Source organism: Schistocerca americana, chromosome 2 (genome assembly GCF_021461395.2).
Source record: "Schistocerca americana isolate TAMUIC-IGC-003095 chromosome 2, iqSchAmer2.1, whole genome shotgun sequence".
Taxonomy (NCBI): Eukaryota; Metazoa; Arthropoda; class Insecta; order Orthoptera; family Acrididae; genus Schistocerca; species Schistocerca americana.
In genome coordinates this window covers 674,786,736-674,810,054 of record NC_060120.1, presented here as the reverse complement: position 1 = coordinate 674,810,054, position 23,319 = coordinate 674,786,736, and the positions used below count along the sequence as shown (strand labels likewise).

The following is a 23,319-nucleotide window of genomic DNA, read 5'->3' as shown; positions in this document are numbered from 1 at the left end:
AGTACTTTGTACTACAGTGTACTTAGTGGTCTTTCTATCAACTATGAAGAACGATGTACGTATATCAGATGTTTTCCCAAGCTTTGTCGTGTAGAGTCTTTGGGTTGGGCCGTGCAGTTTCACTCCACACTGGCTGTGAATAAACATGGGTTGCTTTTGTTATCTCGTTTTGATGTTACCCAGTATTTGATGGAGCGTTACACACAGAAAAGAAAGGCAACAGTAGTTGTATAATGTTGTTTATTGAGTGTCAGCATATTGTATCTACAGATAACTGAATCTAAATATCGTCGTAGTACACAATACAGGTACTAACACGGGATTCATTTCCGAATAAAAGTTCAGTCGCCGAGAAACAGCAATTCCAAACGACGTGCTCCCCATGGGCTTAGGACGTCAGGCAAGTAGTGGTGCTCGGTGTTCACCAAGTGTGAGAGAGGCGAACGCCCCCGGAGTACGTGGGTTTGCCGGCGCCGGGTCCGCGGTAGACCCTCTGCCAGTTACCGTCGGCGTCCACGCGCGTCCTGCCGTCGTCGCTCTTCCAGACGTTTCCGTGGCCGCGGGCGCCCACCACCGTGCCCACGCCCTTCTCCCTGTGCACGTCCACGTCCACTCCGCCACGGTCCTCCTGAAGAGCATTGCAAACACTGTTAAAATCAAACTAAGGGCCCATGAGCCCACGCTATTGCGGGCGACTGTTGTGTCATCCTATGTCTATGGCAACATTTGGAAGCCACGTAGTAAACACATCACTATCACACTTTACTGTCGGATCTCGAAAATGATCAGGAGGGACGAAAGTAATCTTGGAATTGTCAGATAAGGAAGCATTTCTTATTGGTGGTCTCAGATCAAAGAAGAAAGAGTGCGACTAAAAAGTAAGCTACTACTGACAGCTGTTTGACGTAGATTTCCTCTCAAACATCGAAAATCTCTGGGGAAGTAAGTCTGTTACCTTGCAGAGAAATAGATGTGGCTTACCTTGTCCTTCGGAGATGGGTGGGCCCAGCTGAGAACTACAGCACTCAGGAGGAGGAACAGCACGGCTGCCTTCATAGTGGTTGACTCTGGAACAGAACAGTTGACTGAAGGTACTTCCAAGTACAAAGTAACACCAACAGTGCGTACGATGTACTAGGCTCTTCCAATCAACGAGAATGTACCATCTCAAACATTGTTGTTTCTCATCAATCGCATACAATTTTCAAACATAGGAATCATGCAGCCAACTAGTTGCATATAACTGTTTGGTACAATTGACCCAGGTTTCGACACCTACTAACGGTGTCTTCATCAGAATGAAATTTTGAGAAATTGAATAATCACATTGCGAGAAAGCAATGGTCAGAACTTAGATCAGCTATGCTCAAATCAAAAATAAAGTAAAATACGTTCCAGCCTTGTCACGTATGCCTAGTTAGGAATAACATCTCACAGGAAAGAGCGTACGTACTGCAATTTGCTGATTGAAGCAAAAGATTTTACTGTGCGAGTTTATTAAATTTTGATGTCAATACCAGTGTGCTTCAGACCAGAGCAGCTCAGCTGTAACAATACTAATTGAAATATCTGTAGAGACAAAAATGTGCTAGAGGGCTAGGGGCTGACAGGCATTTTATAACCTCTGACATGGTCGATACGACCGGCAAAGCTATTCCGTTCGGAACGTTACTCGGCTTGGAACCGCTTCTATTCTTCTGTAGCCTTCTGAAAGACCAGGCCCGTAGTTGGAAGGTATACCCTGTCTAGAAACCAACAGAGATTCTCAAACCGACATTCCATACTACAGTCGATTTCATCGCTCTACCTGCGAAGTGAACTTGGTTTTACTCTGTAATGCAGTAGTGGACACTTAGCTGCCAATAATACATCCGCCCTGTGTTGCGCTTATAACTGCTTTATCACCGGAAATTACACAAGACTGGTGCATTACTAGTAACACGTTAGTCTTTGTGCGGCTGCCCGTAGATGGAGGCAGCTCAACACCTTCCTCAGAATGTAAACTTCATGAGATTCTACAAGAGTAGAGGATTCACGAAGACATCTGGCACCGAGGTATACATTTAATTGCAAAATATAGAGATCTGCGCTGATTCGAAACCGAAACTCATTTCTTTGGAACGTGTCGACTGATCAGATGACCTGGAGGCCTGAACACATAAGATTCATGCAACGAATTGGTAGTAAAGTCGCGACATCTGTGCGCTCTCAGTATAACATGCAGGCCAACGTGAAGCTTAAACTGTGATTAATTATAAGTGGTGAAGATCTGCAGCATGTTTCCCATCAAAAAGTATTACAATATAAATAGGCAGTAAGTACCTTCACATATCTAGCAGATTGCTTGTGCTTAGAAACCATTTTTATCCCCCTGAATCCACAATTAGTGTACATTTCTGATGCTAAGAGAACTGTTAACAATTCATTAATATAGAGCAGTCCACGGATGTACTGCCGGTTCATAATGTCCTACGCGAACAATATTTCGGCGATCGAAATTTCATCGCTATGTGCCCAGATCGTCAGCCACCAGAAATAGGTTCATGAGGTTAAATGTATAGAATATTACTTATTTACAGGCAGTCTCAATGATGGATCAATACACTTCTGATAACTGTTACACCAATTACGCCAATGCATACCTGAGACGATTCTGAAAGTACTTTGTTACAGTGATGTAAGGTGTGACATTTTTAATGTTGTTTCACGTAATTGTTTATTTGAAATTTCTGCTACCAGTCACGCTTTTATTTGTTTTATGTTTAACCTAACAGTATTATGTTAGATTAAACATAAAACAAATAAAAATGAGGCTGGTAGCAGAAATTACTAATAAATAACTATCCCACACAGTCACGCTTCAAAAACCTAACCATTATGCCCGAAAATAATTTTTTTCACATAGCAGCACGTTTTGTATTATCGCGAAATATGGGAGAGAGTGTCACAGAAATGATACAGGATTTGGGCTGGAAATCATTAAAAGAAAGGCGTTTTTCGTTGAGACGGAACCTTCCCTCGAAATCCCAATCTCCAACTTTCTCATCGGAATGTGAAAATATTTTGTTGACACCGACTTACCTAGGGAGGAACGATAACCACGATAAAATAAGGGAAATCAGAGCTCGTACGGAATATATATAAAAGCTGCATTACTTCAATACTACACAGATTGTTACATGTGTTACATGTAAATAAAGCTTCCAATATAAAGACGGCAGCTTAGTACTGTCGAAACTAGTTATACAGCGTACATAAACGTGATCGAAGGAATAAAAAAAACTTCGTATCGGAAGCTTTGTTTACCCTGAATTAATTGATCGCTCTCCAGCCGACAATGTCAGGGATTTGTAATATTTGCTGCATATGGTGTTCGTAAATTCCTATTACAGACTTCTAGGGTTAGTAAAGGGGAGTGAGTACATAATATTCTGAATAGGAACGAATGTCCGTAAAAGGACAGTTTCCATACTAAAGCAGTTTGGAAAGACATTTGCTAGGTAGGTATGCAACAAGATAGTCTTGGGGAAGGGGGGTGGGCGTGTTTACATCGTATCGTCTATCGTCATTTGACGCCTGACTTACCTCTCTGACCTGGTTCGAGCCTCATTCACGTGTCTGTGAGTGTCAGAGCAACATGGTTCAGTACACGTTTGCACAATACACCGGCACGATCCTTCTGAGTGACGGAGCTCACGGTAACGGAGAAGCTGCTTGTCGCCTTTATCAAGATCGATCTCCACAACATTCGACTCCATCGCATACACTTTTCTCCACAGTTAAGCAACGTCTTCGAGAAACGATACCCTCATCGTCAGCTGGTTTGACTGTCGTGCTCCTAGGAGACGCCGCACAACCAAGTTGGAAGAAGCCGTACTGTATCACGCTGAAGAGGACCCCTCAATGAGTACACGAGGAATTTATTCGGCTGTTAATGAGTGTAATTGTAAAACAAGTGATGTACTGGGTCACGCCTAATCAGTTAGTCGTAAAAGTGATCACCTTACCAACATGTTTACAAAATGTTTTCGGACAAGAGTTCCTGTTCAAAATATTATCTATTTACTCCCCTCTACAAGTCCTGGGAAATTGTAGCGGGAATTTCCGAACACCCTGTACCTTTTTTTGTTCTCTGATACAGTGGACCCTTTGATGGGCTGATCTTAAGCCGATGTCGGTCGTCTCTAATAAAATACACTCTTAGTGCTGTGTGTTGCATAAGATCAGCCTTATAAAATATTTGGAAATGTAAATATTTTATGTGCCGTTCTCGACCTACTAATAATCCATATCAAGCAGCTGACTGTATTAGAATCCCAAAAACCTCTACGGCACATTCACACATCCCACTCTGCTGAGAACGCCATGGAAGCTCGCAGCATTAACACCGTCTATCATACGACAGTAGGCAGTATATCTGCCAAATATACACCTAATTTGTGAAACTTACTTGTTTTCCCGCGTCGGTTGTGGTGCTGCAGCCAAGCAGTGGATGTCTGCGGCTCCCGACTGCCAGCAGCCTTTATACCCCGGCGTGTTGGGTCGGGCTTTCCGTCGGTGCATCCCCGCACTGTGCGCAGGTGCCATTGTTTGCTCGCCAGTTAGACCGCGAGGCGCATTTGCGGGCCCGGTGAGCCTGTCGTGACGTCAGCTCTTCCCTGGCAGAGAGCAGTAACCGCCACGGCCTCGAAGACGGCCCTGGCCTTCCATTTCTATGAATGCCGGTGATCTTCGTTGTTAATTATTATTTCCAAGAATCAGGAAACTCCAATGAACGTGTTCTACGAGAATGTTATTACATTAGATGACCCGGATGTTGTTATGGTCGTATGAGTTGTAATATTCAGAAAAAGAACCCTAGAAAATAACACTATCAGATAGAGTAACGGAAAAAATAAAGCGATCGTATGGTACTATTGGCGTTGCACTGGGGTTGTTCGGCCGCCTGGTGCAAGTCCTTTTTTTTGAAGCCAATTCGGGGACTTGCATGTCGATGAAGATGAAACGACGTGATTAGAACAACACAAACAACGAGTGCTCGGACGAAAAAAGAAGATCTCCGACCAGACCGGAAATCGAATCTGGAACCCTTCGATGTAGAGGCAGCAATGCCAGTCGCTAGACAATTTTTCTACAATTTTTTACTTGGTAGTTTATTAATATAAAGGGGATGAATTTTGTTATCTGAATATGTTAAAACAGAAAACCTTGACACATTCGGAGAGGAGGAAACAACACAATCGAATCGTCACACCTACGCTAGAAAACTGGAAACAAGCTGGGACCCATCATCATTATCACAAATGTCCAAGTTTGCGACTACAGACCACTACAAAAAAAATTATAATTATTTATCACAACACTTTTTACCCACTTGAAAGTAAGATTTTTCTGTATGTCACGGACAAATGTCTGTTGCGATGTGTCCCAAAATGAGTTACATCATTTGTCTTCTCGTGACTGGGCTTGACATTCTTTTCTAAAACATGAGCACCAGCAGGTTCTGTACGTTTATAATAAAGCTCATTTGTTTCAACAATCTCAAAGTTAAATCTCTTACAGAACTAGAGGGCACCTTCATTGGTTACTTGAAAATGCAAGAAAATGCTGTCAAAACTTCCGCCCTTTTCAGCTTAGTTCAGTACACGTTCCACCATTTTTGTACCAGTTCCTAACTGGTGACAGTGGGAAAGGCAACCCAGTGTCATAACATACAGACGGCGAAATTTCTCTGCTGTATAGGTCCGCAGGTCGTGGTCTCGCGGTCGCGTTCTCGTTTCCCGATCACGGGGTTCGGATTCGATTCCCGGCGGGGTCAAGGATTTTCACCTCCCTCGAGATGGCTGGGTGTTTGTGTTATCCTCATCATTTCATCATCATTCATGAATGTGGCCAGTTTGGACAGAGCAAAGGTTGGGAATTTGTACGGGCGCTGATAACTACGCAGTTGAGCGCCCTACAAACCAAACATCATCATCATCATCATCTGCTGCATCCACAACTATGTCATTGTAACATGCTAATTTCGCTAGTTCTCTTGCTTTCAAGAAATCCTAACAGAACTTATCGATACATGACACTGGAAAGATAGCTTGCTTAGGCGCTTTACCTACTTTATATCGTGTGACGTGACATAACTGAGCTCTGTTTCGGACGGTGTCATTCTCAGTTTCCAGGTTAGGTTCCAGCAGCAGCGGAAATATTTCTTGTGATGGAAATGAACTGTTTGATCACAGAGAAATCGAACACTTTAAATGGGAATTACACCACAGTCACAGATCTCCAAAGTATTCACGTCGCCGAATATGAAAATTATAAAAACCATGCTGAAAGGCTATAATGAATTCTGTCTTGGAGGATGTATGGAACAGAACAGCGAAAAGCGATTAACATATCAAAGAAATGAAATATGCGTAGTCTAACAGTGACCTCATTTATGTACAGAGGAACGTAACTCTTGGGGAAGAGTATTTGATGAAGAGGTGTGAAATGGACGTATGGAAATAAAGCTTCTTCAAAATCAGAGGACGAAATATCCGTATGTGAGTTGGAACGAGTCAGAATGCATTTTCTGTAGTCACTACTATTACTTTCATAAATATTAGCTTCTACCTTTACTTTCAGTACGATCGTGCATGTCACTGCGATGTACAATTTCACCGCCAATGTTATTATAAATATCGCAATACGGCGATTCCACAATCTCTGCGTCCACTTGTGTACTCCACGTATCCGGTGCAACAGTGTAAAAGTAGACCTGCTCACAGTACATTAACTGTTTTCAGTGGGCGGTAGTTGCGGTGCCCCTCTGAAATCTCGTCATTTCAGACATCTAGTTCACAAGAGGTTTGTTTATATCAACGCTACCGCAAATGTTTGGTGCGTGTGATTCCACCATAGTACTTCGTATTAAGGAGTCCAGGTTTCCTCGAAAATAATCACGAACATGTACGTTTTATACATAATTCTTCAGACTACACTTTCCCTGCATAAATTCGAACAAATTCGAGTAGATTAATGATTCTTTAGTATTAACAGCTAAAATTGCTGGCCGCTGTGGCCGATCGGTTCTAGGCGCTTCAATCTGGAAACGTGCGACCGCTAGGTCGCAAGTTCGAATCCTGCCTCGGGCATGACTGTGTGTGATGTCCTTAGGTTAGTTAGATTTAAGTAGTTCTAAGTTCTAGGGGACTGATGACCTCAGTTTTGAAGTCCCATAGTGCTCAGAGCCATTTGAATCATTTTTGAACTAAAATTTCATTTATGTCAAACTTTTCAAAGTGGCGGCTTACCAAAGTGACTTTAATTTACAAAGACTCCCACGCTAACTGATCGACTTAATTCTCCAACGTCTTTCGTAAAAGAGTGTACGTTGCAAAAAAATTGTGTGTGAAATCTTATGGGACTCAACTGTTAAGGTCATCAGTCCCTAAGCTTACACACTACTTAACTTAAATTATCCTAAGGACAAACACTCACACCCATGCCCGAAGGAGGACTCGAACCTCCGCCGGGACCAGCCGCACAGTCCATGACTGCAGCGCCCCAGACCGCTCGGCTAGTCCCGCGCTGTACGTTGCATTATAGAAAGTTATTAACATGGTAATTCACAGAACAATGCTGCGATTGTAAGAGCTTTGAGCGCACTCTCATGCGTTCCTCTTTGACTGATAATGAGCAGGAAATTAATAGTTCTTTATACAAAAATGGTGCGCGCGGCAAAGTTCATTTAAAATTTAAAATCACAAATAAATGCGACTGACCTCGCTCGGTGTCTCAGAGTTGACTGACTAAGCGAGTGTAATGATATACTTGACCAAGTGTAACGATACACACACACACACACACACACACACACACACATACTGCCCACCGCGACGGAGGATGCCGCCTGACGGGGTTGCAGGCACGTGACACGGTAACAAAACGTATGCACTTGCGCCGGGCTTTCCTTTTATTTAGCTTACTTGCAGCTGCACTGCATATTTATGTTCATCACTTCGTGCAATAACAAGTTGCCGTTGCCATAGATAAGCCACAAAAAATTTCGCGCGGCTCCCCGCCCCCCCCCCCCCCCTGTCGCAGATTGGAGTTAGTTTAAGTTAGATTAAATAGTGTGTAAGCTTAGGGACCTCAGCTGTTTGGTCCCACAAGATCTTACCACAAATTTCCAAAAAAATGGTTCAAATAGCTCTGAGCACTATGGGACTCAACTTAGAACTAGTTAAACCTTACTAACCTAAGGACATCACAAACATCCATGCCCGAGGCAGGATTCGAACCTGCGACCGTAGCGGTCTTGCGGTTCCAGACTGCAGCGCCTTTAACCGCACGGCCACTTCGGCCGGCCAAATTTCCAGATTTTCAGATTTTGTAAGCAGATAGTTTTATTTTGTCGCGGTGTACTGTAACATTCACGTACGTATTATTCAGTATCCAGAACTTTCATCAGATTACGTACGAAAACTCACAGGGCATATTTAGACAAACATTTTTGTTGATTTGCTCTTTCAAAATTCGATTAATAATTTTACGCAGCATTTTCATTCTGTTATCTTTGTGTGTTGGAAGTGCAGTCGATTACTGAGACCCACTGTATTGCCTAATAAAATTTCAAAGAAAATTTTTAATCCATTTGGTAAAGTTAATTAAAAATACAGTTTCAGAAAGTTTTGGCTACTCATTTTATCAGATAGCGTTTCTGTAATTGCACCGCTTGCATTGTTCAGCACTACAACAGATACAGGGTGAACTATAGGAAATTAAATCATCATATCTTCTGAACGGTTTGCGTTAGAACGTTCGAATTGCACGTTGGGCGCAAGGCATGGTAGGAATTAGTAAGCGCATTTACGCGACGAAGCCCACTTTGATTTGGATTGGTTCGTCACTATGCAAAATTGGCGCATTTGGGGGACTGAGAATCTGCATTTCGCGATCGAGAAGTCTCTCCACCCTCTGCCGGCGACTGTGTGGTGTGGAATGTCCAGTTACGGAATAATCGGTACGATGTTCCTTGATGGAACGGTACGTGAAGCTTTTGAAAGATGATTTCATCCTCATTATCCAAAGTGAACCTGATTTCGATAATATGCGTTCATGTAAGACGGAGCTCGACCCCATCGGAGCACGAGAGTGATGTGTCGGAGGAGCACTTTATGGGGACCGCATTCTGGCTCTGGGCTACCCAGAGGATACTGGCATGGGCTTCGATTGGCCGCCATATTATCCGGACTGAACACGTGCGACTCCTTTTTGTGGAGCTATATTAAAGACAAGGCGTACGACAGTAACTCCAAAATCATTGATGACCTGAAAACAGCGATTCAGGAGGTCATCGACAGTGCCAATGTTCCGATACTTCAGCGGGTCATGCAGAATTTCGCTATTCGTCTGCGCCACGTCATCGCCAATGATGTCAGGCATATCGAACATGTAACCCAAATCCGAATATCTGTAGTGACGTTTACATGCTGGATACAGTATGTGCACACGGTATTTTGTAATTAATTTACGTTTTTCTTCGTATAGTTCGACAATTGTCACCCGGTACTCGAGCTATAAAGAATAGAAGTTCACTTTACTCCAATTTCAGTTCACAAGATTAAACAGAGAAAAGTTACTGACTCTTGCCCCGCTCTCCAGTCACTGGTGAAAGCTTCCTCCAGTCATGCAAACGTCATTGCCAATCAGTCATTAATATTCGCGGCGATAAACACAGGAAATAATTCCCTTTAATTTGCGTATCTCTGACAGTGCGCCACAGTCTACAGCCAGATCCCAGAAGAAGGCATCAGTAAGAGGGCAGAAGCGCTGCATCCAACGATACTGTAAAGTATGACGCGGAACGATAATAGAAGACTTTTTAATTTCAGGGGGCTAAGCTACTATTCGTGGCTAACACGGAACTCGGTAGAAAAAAATGGTTCAAATGGCTCTGAGCACTATGGGACTTAACTTCTGAGGTCATCAGTCCCCTAGAACTTAGAACTACGTAAACCTAACTAAGGACATGACACACATCCATGCCCGAGGCAGGATTCGAACCTGCGACCGTAGCGGTCGCGCGGTTCCAGACTGTAGCGCCTAGAACCGCTCGGCCACTCCGGCCGGCAACTCGGTAGAAGTTCAGGACCTGCCGCTCACGTTGAACCTGTTTACAGCCTGGAATCGGAGAAAGATAGGATGTAGACTACGAATCAGTTTTCCTGACCGTTGTTTACTAAAGACATTTTATTGCGCTACACCAGCGATCAGTTAGTAGCAGTTCCCTGCCACAGTACTTTAGCTGCTGTATATTTTAGCAGTGGATTTTACATAGTGATTAAGTATTATGTAGCTTGTGCTTTTGTCTGAAAGTGTGGGCCAGACTGAGTGGAAATGGAGCGGAGTGGTTCAGATTTATATTTCATATTTTACCTTTTGAAACGCAATGTTAAAGATTTTAGTCATGTGATGATCTCGATACTAGGCCGCTTGTACTTACAATCAACCACAAACGTCGTGCAGTAAATCTCAAGCAGTAGAAATGAGACTAAAAAAAATGGTTCAAATGGCTCTGAGCATTATGGGACTTAACATCTACGGTCATCAGTCACCTAGAACTTAGAACTACTTAAACCTAACTAACCTAAGGACATCACACAACACCCAGTCATCACGAGGCAGAGAAAGAAATGAGACTGTTTGCAGCAAATTTATGTGCTTACAATATGTATGTTCATTCAGTGGAGGTAACTTTGGAAGTAGGGTTCATTTCATTCAGCGCACAATTGCATACATTCATTCTACAGTTCAAAGCATTTTAGCCTGTTGTTTTCTGCGACTCTGCAATCCGCTGTTTCTTTTCGCCCATCAGCTACCACTGAGTAGACAGATTCTGCTGCCACGAACGAGTTGAACAAGTTGCTTAGTGATGGGTATAGCACCTTTTTTCAGGCATAGTACAGCAAACAATTTTGCGTGGACTACACATATTGCTTTAGGGATACACATTGACTTTGTTTTCTTATTATAAATTTCAGCTTCATATCGTGTAAAAAGGTAACATTACTGCTTCATCGGAGGATTTGAATTCTCTACATAGATAGTACTTGGGACTTCGATAAGTTACAAAAAAAAAAAAAAAAAAAAAAAAAAAAAAAAAAAAAAAAAAAAGACTTGGTTCTAAGTCGAAGGTAATGGTGCCATTTGTGTGACATTCTTTGATAGGTGTCACTGAAGAAATGTCAAAATAAATTCAGTTAATGTAATTAACACACCTCTCACATCTAAAATCGTTCATTCTCTAGATTGAGCTGTACTGTGTGAAAAAGAAGTCCTCCTCTCACAAAAACTCTGTTTGTTCTAACTGTGATCTACCTTCTGCACACGACAATCAGATAACAGATCATGTCACTGTCCTAGCGATGCATGTAATAGTACTCTAATTTCTGGAAGCGACGATGTCACAAGTTCCTCAACGCTCGTTTCATCGATATGTGGGACACAAATTTCTTAACGAACCCCCGTCTCGAGAACCAGAGGCATCGCCTGCCGCCCGGCTGGTGACGCAGCCTTCCGAGAGGTTTCGGCTGTCGTGACGTCACACAGTAAACACCAAGGAGTGCGACGTGCCCGCGGAGGGGACGCACCTACGGCCAGGCCACAGCCGTTAAATAGCGGGCCTGCGGCTGCAGTCTGCACTGTACCACAGGCACACCGGACTCACACAGTGCGAGGTAAGTGCTCGTTCTGCGCTGAAAGATCGTGTAACACTAGAAACGAACGCGCAGATGTTCGTCTAGATCGCCACTGCGAAATAAACCTCATGCAAAAGCTAGCCAATAGGTACGCATGAAGTTGTAAGACTATGCACTTGCCACCCAGCGGAGGTCTAGAAATTGTTTATTCTTTCTCTCATTGAGTAAACAGATTGTACCGAAAATATCTGAAAAACTCGTAAAGATCTGCTAACGATTTTCTCCAGTTGAGAATAATTTCTTTAATAGTAAAAGAAGTACTATAATTTTTCGGTGAGTAGGAAGAGGAGACGAAAAAGATTATACTGAACACTGGGGTACAAGAAACCTCTTCCTTCATACAGCTTGTGTTCATAAAACATTCACTACAATGTGCCTCTGGCTTATGAAAAGGATGTCAGTGAGCGAGCATAAGTTGTCCTCTAGATGAAAATGGGGAATGGCTGTTAAACGAAACTGATGGGCTATCTGGAAAACATATTAATACCTAATAAGAAATAGCAGCCAAGAAGGAAACGGTATGGATAATAGATGATATCCCTGTGAAAACTGGAACAGAATTACCTGGGACAAAGTGCAGTATGAGGTATCAAAATTGTAATGTTAATTAAATCGACAATTCATGTAGGATGACAATAACTGCTAGAGAAATCGTCTTAAGTTGCGTAGGAAGTTTTATTTATTTATTGATGACTAGTTTAGAATGACTTGTTTATTATCAAATCATCCAGGTACTTACATCTTGCCTAACAACCAGACACAGATGATTTGATAATGGACAAGCCGCCCGAAACTAGTCATCAATAAACAAAACTTATTACCCAACTTGAGACGCATCACCTAACAGTTATTGTTATCACAGAAAAGTTGCAGACTTGTTTCAACCCCAGCAGGCTACACACGTCAAGAGGAGCAGGAGAAATCCTTCGTAAGGTCTGATTTGACAAATGTTAAGGAGTCCGTGACTAGAAGGCCTGGGAGAGGCAGTGAGTTCTACAAGCTCAGAATGGAAAGAAATCGATGATTAAAACAAACGGATTCAGAAGATGTGGACTTCGAACACATAACGTGCTATGAAATCTGAGAGTAACCAGATACAATAACCACAACGCTTCGTTTACCTGCGAACTGTCACCGAGAAAAACACACACACACACACACACATACACACACACACACACACACACAACGCATAAGCTAACGCACAGGTCTTGAAATAACATTCAGGTGTAAGATATGAAAAATTGTTTTCGAGTAAGTTGAAGGACCCTAACAAAAGCTGAATGTACTGCGTCGACTGATCTGAGATATGGTGACTGAATTTCACGAATTTATTTTACAAATAAACTGATTGATGTCAATGTATCTTTCTACAATATAAATTTTATTATAGGTGAATTAGATGTACGTATAACTTGCGCTTTTTAATGTATCTCTGTGCCATTCGAAATTCCGGATTTTCTGTTGTTGTAATAATTATTCTGAAAATTATTGCCGTTGGGAAGAATTCCGTTCCTTAGCGCCGAAAGCCATGAAAGAAATGTAGCTGTTCAGGAAGGTACCTAACTCAGCTTTAGTGTGGGCAGTGTAACTGATTTTCAAGGTACTGATCGATGTCGTGGGAACAACGCGTACGACAAAAATGGTTCAAATGGCTCTGAGCACTATGGAACTTAACATCTATGGTCATCAGTCCCCTATAACTTAGAACTACTTAAACCTAAATAACCTAAGGACCTCACACAACACCCAGTCATCACGAGGCAGAGAAAATCCCTGACCCCGTCGGGAATCGAACCCGGGAGCCCGGGCGTGGGAAGCGAGAACGCTACCGCACGACCACGAGCTGCGGACCGCGTACGGCAACTTATTTAACATTGACCTGATTAATGATCACGTCAGTTCAACTGTAGTGCTCTGTACGTACAAACATCATGAAACTGTATGGCTGTGAATGCTGTCTTTCCTCTGTTCCAGGCTGACAGCTGGACTAGTGGCAGCCCTGCTAAACACAATGAGGACGTTTCCTGCTCTCTTTTTCCTCAGCGTCATCGCACTCAGCTGCGCCGCTCCAGTTGAAGAGGTGCGTATCAGTCGGAATGTGGCAGTTCCCCAGTGTGGCCACTGCGGATGCAATAGTCAAATGGTTCAAATGGCTCTGAGCACTATGGGACTTAACTTCTGAGGTCATCAGTCCCCTAGAACTAAGAACTACTTAAACCTAACTAACCTAAGGACATCACAAACACCCATGCCCGAGGCAGGATTCGAACCTGCGACCGTAGCGGTCGCGCGGTTCCAGACTGTAGCGCCTAGAACCGCTCGGCCACCCCGGCCGGCGATGCAGTAGTCATTCATTGTTTCGCACACATGACTGCATGGTTCAAATGGCTCTGAGCACTATGGGACTTAACTGCTGTGGTCATCAGTCCCCTAGAACTTAGGACTACTTAAACCTAACTAACCTAAGGACATCACACACATTCATGCCCGAGGCAGGATTCGAACCTGCGACCGTAGCGGGCGCGCGGTTCCAGACTGTAGCGCCTAGAACCGCTCGGCCACTCCGGCCGGCTGACTGCGTGGACGAGATTAATAAATCTCTTTGGTATAGGTAACAAATAGGTATAATCTTGTGCAGGGAACTGAGAAATGGCAATGCACAGTTTATTGCTGGTTTCGAGTGATGCCAACACCCAGGGTTCTTGTATGTACCTTACATGTATCTATTGTATCTGGCAACCGTCATCGAGCTTTATAAAAAGAATAGGCAATGACTCAGATTTTGACCCATCATTTTCCTCTATAGTAATCCACAAAAACATAGTATTATACTTTGTACTTCACACAACCAGTGTAAATATATTGTTTATCCCAAGAGCATTTATCCCTCTTACTTACGAAGGTCGTCTTATTTTCGCCATTGCTGCCAAAAGGTAAAAGCTGTGACGGACATGTGCAATTTAGGCTAGAGAGATATGACTCTGAATCGCAGCCACTATTTCGTCAGGTGAGAGAAATTATTTCCTTACAATACCCAACAATCAAAAGGAACTTTTTATGTTAATAGGTGCCAAAAATTAACTATTCCTGGTTAGTTCTACGACGCTTCTTCTGATAATGGTTGTCTAAGGACTTCTGTTTCAGGCTATTCATTGTAGTTCCTCTTCATTTGCTACTTTATCTCTCGTCTTACTTTCTAACAGTTTTCTATAGCATTGCATTTCAAATATTTCCTATTTTGTCACTTTCTGAAATCCGAATTCATTTTCCACACGTTGTTGTGCTGTATCTACGTAGTGTAAATAACCTTACCTTCGCCCTATGTTTTTTATATTATTTAAGCTGTTTAGTTGCAAACATTTTTTTAAAGTAGGTTTCGATCCGTGGGCCTGTGTAGTGAGGCGATCCTCAAGGATGTAAAAGATGTCATAAAGCAAGAATACATATTTACAAAAAAAAGAGATACGTTTGTGTTCCTTGCATAGATTCTCATCAAGGAAATCTGGAACATATTTTTATAATGTTCAAATGTGTGCGAAATCTTATGGGACTTAACTGCTAAGGTCACCACTCCCTAAGCTTACACAATACTTAAACTAAATTATCCTAAGGACAAACACATACACCCATGCCCGAGGGAGGACTCGAACCTCCGCCGGGATCGGCCGCACAGACCATGACTGCAGCGCCTTGGACCGCTCGGCTAATCCTGCGAGGCATATTTTTATATACTAGATACGTATGTACATTGAAGTGCGTAAGATAATTCTTAGACTGATGATCCGTGTTTCATCAAACAAGTAGCAGTTCACAACACTTATTTACATTGATTGCTTGCAATGAATATTTTCAGAAGTCAGATTTCATGTAATTTAATATAATTATACGTGATTTATCTACTGAGAGCTTTGTCAATGAAACCTTTCATAGCCAGTCCGGCTAGCCGCGTGGTCTACGCGCTGCTTCCCGAGCGGGAAGCGTGCCGGTCCCCGGCACGAATCCGCCCTGCGGCGGATTAGTGTCGAGGTCCGGTGTGCCGACCAGTCTGTGGATGGTTTTTAAGGCGGTTTTCCATCTGCGTCGGCGAATGCGCGCTGGTGCTCCTTATTCCGCCTCAGTTACTCTATGTCGGCGATAGCTGCGCAAACACTGTCTCCACGTACGCGTACACCATGATTACCACCCGGGAGGGTGGGGGGGGGGGGGCACAGGGGGCTGAACCGCACAATAGCCCTGGGTTCGGTGTGGGGCGACGGTGGGTGGGGCGGGTGGACTGCTGTGGCCTGTTGTGGGGTTGTGAACCACTGCGCACTATGGGGGGACAAAGCCTCTCCGTAGTTTCTGGGTCCCCCGTTTCATACACAATACACAGTCCGTTCACACTTCTTTTAAACTGTACTTTATTATTAGATAAATCTTAAATGATTGTAGGTAAGTTATTAAAAATGTGCGTTGCTTGATATCGAACTCATTTCTGGACCAAAGTAAGCGTCAGTCTAGTTCTAATACCTTCCTGGGCTCCTTCATCTTCTGTAACCGTCTTTCCTTCCTAACAATCTTTTTATTTTATTTCTTTCGCTATTTCCTCTTTATCACTTTTGACGCTAAACATGATGTTAGTCTCCTCTTTACATATCTTCGGGAAGTTTCTGTTTTTTTATTTATTTTGAATGTAAATTCAGTACTCATCCCCATGCAATGCTTTCCTGAGTGTTCCCTGGTTTCAGCCATGAGGGTTATGACGTTTGCGATCTTAGCAGTGGTACATGTTTTTCGTACACTTTTATTCTTAACTCAATGTCTTTCTTCACTTCGTTCATTACATCTTACAGTTACTAACCATACGCCAGCCACTAACAGTTGCATCCTAACCTTGCAGTTTCTTCATCAGCGAATTGTCTTTCTTATATGTCACGTTTCTTACGTTACGTTTTTGCACGTGTTGTGTCTACAGCTACATCTACATCTACATACATGCAGCACAAGGCACTGTATGGTGCATGACGTAGGGACCTTGTACCACTCCACTAATAGTCATATCGCTTCCTGTTCAGACAGGAAAAATGGCTGCCTATATGGCTCCATGAAAGCTCTTATCTTCGTAGCTCTTATGCCAAATATATATTGGCGGCAGTAGAATCAGTTTGCAGTGAGCTTCAAATACCCGTTCTCTAAATTTTCGCAGTAGTGTTTCGCGAAAAGAACGTTGTCTTCCCTGCACGCATTGCCATTTCAGTTCACGAAGCATCTTCGTAACACTTGTGTGTTCGTCGTACCTGCCAGTAACAGATCTACCACCACACTTCTGAACTGCTTCGACGTTTTCCTTTAATCCGACATGATGAGGAGCCCAAACATTCGAACAGTACTCAAGAATGGGTCGCAGTAGTCTTCTATTTGCGGTATTCTTCACAGATGAAGCAGAATTTCCTATATTCTCTCAATAAACCGAAGTCGACTATTCGCCTTCCCTACTGCCATGCTTACGTTGTTTTTCCATTCCTTGGTGCTTTACAACATTATGCCTAAATATTTAATAGATGTGAGTAACAGCAGACTACTAATGCCGTATCCGAACATTACAAGATTGTTTCTCCTACTCAGCTGCAGTAACTTACGTTTTTATACGTTTAGAGCACCCTGCCATTCATCACACCAACCTCGAAAGTTTTCCTAAGCTATCGTGAGTCCTCTTACAGTCATTCACCGATGACACCTTTCCGTACACCGCACCGTCATCAGAAAGCAACTGCTCATCCAGCTGTCAGATAAGTAAAGTCACATGGCGCGAGTGGCCGAAGGGCAGATTCAACCACCTGACTGGAAAGGTTTTCCCTGTCCAACGCGCCCGCGGGCACCTTTCCTTCGCGGAATATGATAACTGTGTGCGTAAGTGCATCTGTTAAGGGCAGATGGCTGGAATCGGAGTGCGTGGTGTTGTGTCATGTTCGTGTTGAAGGTGATGAGGGAGAGGAGTGGGTAAAACCCTGTACCGGCACACAGCCTACCGCTCGCGAATAGCACCAAGGGGGCCGCCGAGCTTACCGTTCCCGTCTGACGGGCATACCACCGTCAACAGTGTCGCTTGCCCGCACTTCATGAGACACTGCGGAGAGGTGTGGAATTTAACCCAGTACTTCTGCCCGAAGACTCGTCGTTAGAAACGTTATGCCACTATCTATCTTCCCCTTGCCGGTCAAATACCGACGATGAAAATTTCATCTATCACCAGGATTCCAACCGGCTTATGCAAGAGTGGAGCGCCACCGCACAGGCGTGCGTTAGCGACTACTTTTGGAGGCGAGTAGCCCGTCAGATCATTTATGTACACTGACAAAACAAACCGGAAAATAAAAAAATAATTAATGTAGAGTAATGAAATTTCGGGAACAGTTTTAGCGCTTAATATTGTAACATCACAGGTGAACGTAAGCACGAGCAAAGCCATTGGAAATATGAAATGCTGGAACATGAATGACAGCTGTATACGGCCAGAATGTTGGGTGGAAGCATACAAACGTGCATGCCTTGTATTGTACAGGCACTGCATGTCAGTTAACGGGATGGAGTTCTATACCTGTTGCACTTGCTCGGTCAACGCAAATGCTGTGTATGGCTGACGCTGCAGTTGTCGTCCTATGATGTCCGGTATGTGCTCTATTGAAGACAGGTTTGGTAATGTAGCAGGCCAAGGCAACAAGTCGACTGTCTGTAGAGCAAAACGGGTTACTATAGCGGAAGTTGGGCGAGCGTTCTGCTGTTGGAAAGCACAACCTGGGATGCTGTTCACGAATGGCAGCAAGACAGGTCGAATCACAAAACTGATATACAGTTTTGGAGTCAGGCTCCGTAGGATAACCACGAGACTGCTTCTGCTGTCATGCGAACTCGCACCCACACTGTAACTCCAGGTATAGGTCCAGTGTGTGCAACAGGCAGACAGATTGGTTGCAGGCCGTCAACTGGTCTCTTCTTAACTAACCGAGGCAGAACCAGCTTTCATCAGAAAACACAACAGACTTCCACCCTGGCCTCCAGAGAACTCTCGCTTGACACTACTGAAGTCGTAAACAGCGGTAAACCACCGTCTGTAGAATGCGCTCTTCAGGGCGTCTGGCTCGGAGTTGCCCTTGAAGCTATTTCACGACCTCGTTCAAATTCCGTGAGGTGATGGCGTCTTTGTCGCTTAAAGGCATTTTTGACTGACGTCAAGTCACTACAGTCAACCTCAAAGGCAACTAATCCTCAGGACAGTTTCACTGTGTATTTAAGGCAAACATGATTGGTTTCCTCATAGTGGTGCTACTAGCACCACTTCATGACTGGCGCGAAATTGAAACAGGTGTCACCTTTCCTATGTAGAAACACGCATGTCAACTTTCATGTAGGCTATGTCGCACAGCTTCTTCTTGGTGTTGCGATATTGTTTCCCGTCAGCGTCTGTAGAAAATAAGAGCAGTATCATTACACCTCCTTGGGACACACTTGACGATTTCCGCGTCTCTGATTCGCACAGTCAGAAGAAGCAGTTAGATCGGCCCTTAAACTGCTTCGTTATTTTCAGGAGTCAGTGGTGCGGGCGCGGCGCTTCGTGTCGAGGGTGGAGAACCTGCCTAAGCGGCAGGAGAGCCACGTGTCGGGCAGCGTGGACGGCGGCGTCAGCCGCGACCGGCGCATCGGCACCATGGTGCACGGCCGGGCGGACGGCGTGTGGACCAGCAAGGACGGCAACACCAGGGTGGGCGCCGGCGTCAGCTACGGCCGCGTGCACGACGGACCGGCCGCCGGGCCCGCCTCCAAGGGCGGCTACATCAACGTCCAGCACAGCTTCCCGGGAAAGTGAGCGGATAAGGCAGCAGCTGCACAGCGTGCCACACACACAGCCGGACTCTCGAGCTGTTAAAAGTTATGATTGTATTAATTATTCATTCAAATCACGCCCGTTTTCGGGGTGTTAAAGCTCCGTATTCAGGTGTATGAAATTCTTGTATTTGAGAATACATAACATATAATCGGGCCAGGCCGTGCACCGACTTGCCATACCGTATGTTATGCATTTGCAAGTACAATAACTGTATGCACCTGAAGATGGGATCTTCACATCCCGAAACTGGTCATGGTTTGATTAAATAATCTGAAGCGAATTTCTTTAAATTAATTAATCATGCCTCTCATTTACGGACGCCCTACATACCAAATATTGTGTTAAAGTTCTGTTTATCATTTACAACTCAACAATTGCCTCCAGTTCATTGCTCTTTAATTGTTTTTGAGCAGTAGTGATATGTAAATACGCCTGTAAATAAAAATTTGTTTTTTATAAATAAATTAGTAAAAGGTATACCGGGTCCATGTACTTTATGTCCCCCTTACCTTTCTTTGTGTCTGATCAACACAGTATGGAGACCCACAGAGCTGTGGTCCCTACGCAGGATGCTAGCCTCAGTGTATGGCAGTGTGGTCTGTTGAAATGCCCTAGGGCGAAAGTGATACGGTGTTGGGTGTAAATACATTAAATTTTAGTTTTCCTACTATACAAATAGCTTCTCCGTGGCGTTGACCGAAGATGGTAGAGCAGTGCAACTGGCCGGGAGTTGCTCACACGTTCAGCTCAGGAGCGTCTACGTTGCATGTCAGAACACGTATACTTCCTATTATTGATTACAGCTATGTTATCCGGTGAGGTCTTTTTCAGGAAAACTCACGACGCCTGAAAGTGGCTATGAATACCAGCAGCTATCCTAGTTGCGTGCAGACAAACGCAGAGATTTCCATACTCTCTGGCTTCTGTTCTGTCTTATCAATGTCCATTGTTTCCCAAATATCTCCTCGACCTTTACGATCTTATCTGAACAACATTGCAAAAACACCTGTTTACATCAGAGCAAAATCCTTCTTTTTCCACTCATCCTACAGCCACTTTCTCGAAGTCTCTGATCCCGGCGGAGCTTCGAGTCCTCTCTCGGGCATGGGTGTGTGTGTGTTTGTCCTTAGGATAGTTCAGGTTAAATAGTGTGTAAGCTTAGGGACTGATGACCTTAGCAGTTAAGTCCCATAAGATTTCACACACATGTGAACATGTTTTTCTCGAAGTCTGTAGCAGGAACCCGACTATGGAGTAACTTCCCGCATTATATTGGAGAAATGAATAACATATCCGGTTTCAGAAAGTTAATGACATATCCACTAAACCAACAATCACGATTACCATTGTCCCTGTACACACTCCTTCTTTCCAACCAGATTTTCCCCATTTCCCAGAATACTTTGCTGGAGCAGTTTCCTTAAATTTACTTCCCAAAACTTGCTGTATCAGTAACATGTATTTTGTAAACCTATAAATTCTTTTGATATCTGCTACTATTATTATTTTTTAAAATTTGTGTTAGATACTGAATTCCATGAAATCAAGATCACACATGAAATCGTCTGTATTTGGATTGATTACTAGTTTCAGATAACAACCTAGCCATCTTCAAGTCATAAAATACTCTTGATTAGTTAGATGCCGTTATAGCTTCATACATAATTCAAATATTTCTTAAAATGACAACATCCGCACATGACATAACAGCTTTTTTTCGTTTGTGGTCAGTGTAATTACACGATAGTCAGAAGACAAACGCGTTATGCCATTATAACTTAATAATTGCCACAATTAGTATTTACATCATTTCATAACAGAGATCATCAAATATATGTTACTGTGATCTGGTACATATGAAGAGTATGGCAACTCATCCTCAATACAACGTTCAAGAAATTGTGTCAATTACTAAGTTGCTGGTTTCCAAAGCGTTGAAACTTGGAGTGTGGAACATTGATAAGTCCCTGTGGTATGTTGTCGGATGTTCAGACTCTTCTCCACAGAGCAGGGCGTTGTGAGATCAGGTGCCTTGCTTGTGGTTGGTATTAGTTTCTCTGAGTTGATTTTAAAGGTTTTAATAGTGTTGCTTTTTCGCCTTTGAGGCGGTTGGTACTGCGGGGCATGTTTGTGTGATTTAGGGTGCTCTGTAAGTGTAGAATAGTGAAGTGGTCCACCGCAGTAGTAGTGGCACAAAGATAAGTCAGTGCAGCCTGTATTGTTGCCAAATTTATTCAAGATGGTAGCCTCCCCTGGAGGATCCCACCATCTCCTCTCCCTTGGGGAGCAGATGTGGCAACATCACACATCATCATCACCACCCCCCCCACTCTATCTCCCTCTTCCCTTCCTCTCACCTCACTTTCCCCTCCTCTACTTCACCTCCCCACCCCCACTCGTGAATTGGTGGGAGAAAGACTCAGTCTGTGCTGAGCTGCTGGAGAGGGAGGACATAAGGTATTGCCTTTATTTATATGTAGACTGTCCTACAGCTGCCTCCCATCCTCCATTTGTGAACTGCTGGGAAAAGCTCAATCTGCGATGAGATGTTGGCGAGGCATGTACTGGGTGTGTGCAGAATTTGTACAATTGCTGGTAGCAGAGAGGAATTTAATAAGCATATTAGACTAAACATACAGTCGAGGACTGCATACATAGCGTCCTTCTTGATGGTTAGAGAGATGAAGCAATGAAGGAGCGAAAAAAGAATACTTTTTGCCAAATAAAGGCGATGCATTGGTATGGGATGAAGGAGCTTTTCGCAACGCATAGAAATAGTTGCTGCTGCTCGAACTGCCGAACTCCTTCTTTGAAATAGCTCGTCAGCTTGACTCTTCCACTGTGCATTGCCGCCAATGCAGCAGATAAGTGATATTATTCCTATGTGCTGCATTTTTGTGGTGGGCAGCACACTCATAGTAGTAACACACTGAACTAATAACAGTTACCCCTGCAGCCAGATAGGTCTGCAGCATAACGTCCTCTTCAGCAGCTGCAGACTGACTGGCCTAGTTGACAGTCCCACCAACAGAGGGTGCTCAAAATTGTGACATCATAGGTGAAAAATTCGTGGGAATCAATAGGAATGCAGCATCCCCCCCTCCCCTATGAGCCCATGTCATGAGACGTCGAGGGAACAGAGCACTAGTTAAATGGCTTGACTTTCCTGCAGCACAAAACAGATGTATTGTCGCTGACGATTTGCTATATAAAGAGTGCACTGATCATATCCATAACAATAGTATAGCGACCACAGTAGGAAATACTTTTTAGGACGTCTTGGTATTCTCCAAAAACTTCCAGGCGAACTGCACATTCCACAGTATAATTACTGTGGACCTGGTGCAAAGCGTCAAAAACGTTGGCTCGTGGTGATAAGGGGATTAACCTGCTTGACGAGGCGTGCTTGGAACACGACATTGCATACACAAAACATAAAGATCTCCCAGGACGTCGCGCTGCAGATCGAATTTTAGCTGATAGAGCCAAGGCAATATATGCAAGAAAGGACATTGGTATAGGGTAGTGCACTGCAGCATTTGTAGTTGATAAAACCATGCGTGGTGCAATTAAGTTGGACTTGGGTGTGAATTTCAGGTAAGCTATCAACGACACACGTCGTGCACTGAAGAAGAAGAAGACAACTATGAAGAAGAAGTCAGGTCAGGGGTGTTTAAAAAACAGTATCCTTACGTTGATGTATGCAGCTAA

General features: G+C 43.7%; 2 protein-coding genes and 1 pseudogene across 2 annotated transcripts; 1 reads left to right on the top strand and 2 right to left on the bottom strand.

Annotated features, from left to right (window-relative positions):
* Positions 1-223: 223 nt before the first annotated feature.
* LOC124595783 lies at positions 224-4,517 on the bottom strand. The gene is made up of 3 exons (XM_047134669.1): positions 4,451-4,517; positions 982-1,067; positions 224-628 (listed from the first exon to the last, which is right to left on the bottom strand). The coding sequence occupies exons 2-3, from the start codon at positions 1,054-1,056 to the stop codon at positions 422-424; spliced, it is 282 nt and encodes a 93-aa protein (XP_046990625.1). The 5' UTR covers positions 1,057-1,067; positions 4,451-4,517; the 3' UTR covers positions 224-421.
* Positions 4,518-5,254: 737 nt separating this feature from the next.
* On the bottom strand, positions 5,255-6,163 carry LOC124594329 (annotated as a pseudogene).
* A 5,535-nt stretch (positions 6,164-11,698) lies between these two features.
* Positions 11,699-20,035, top strand: LOC124596426. The gene is made up of 3 exons (XM_047135558.1): positions 11,699-11,720; positions 13,719-13,824; positions 19,309-20,035. Exons 2-3 carry the CDS (start codon positions 13,756-13,758, stop codon positions 19,585-19,587), a joined length of 348 nt encoding a protein of 115 aa, XP_046991514.1. The 5' UTR covers positions 11,699-11,720; positions 13,719-13,755; the 3' UTR covers positions 19,588-20,035.
* Positions 20,036-23,319: the final 3,284 nt, after the last annotated feature.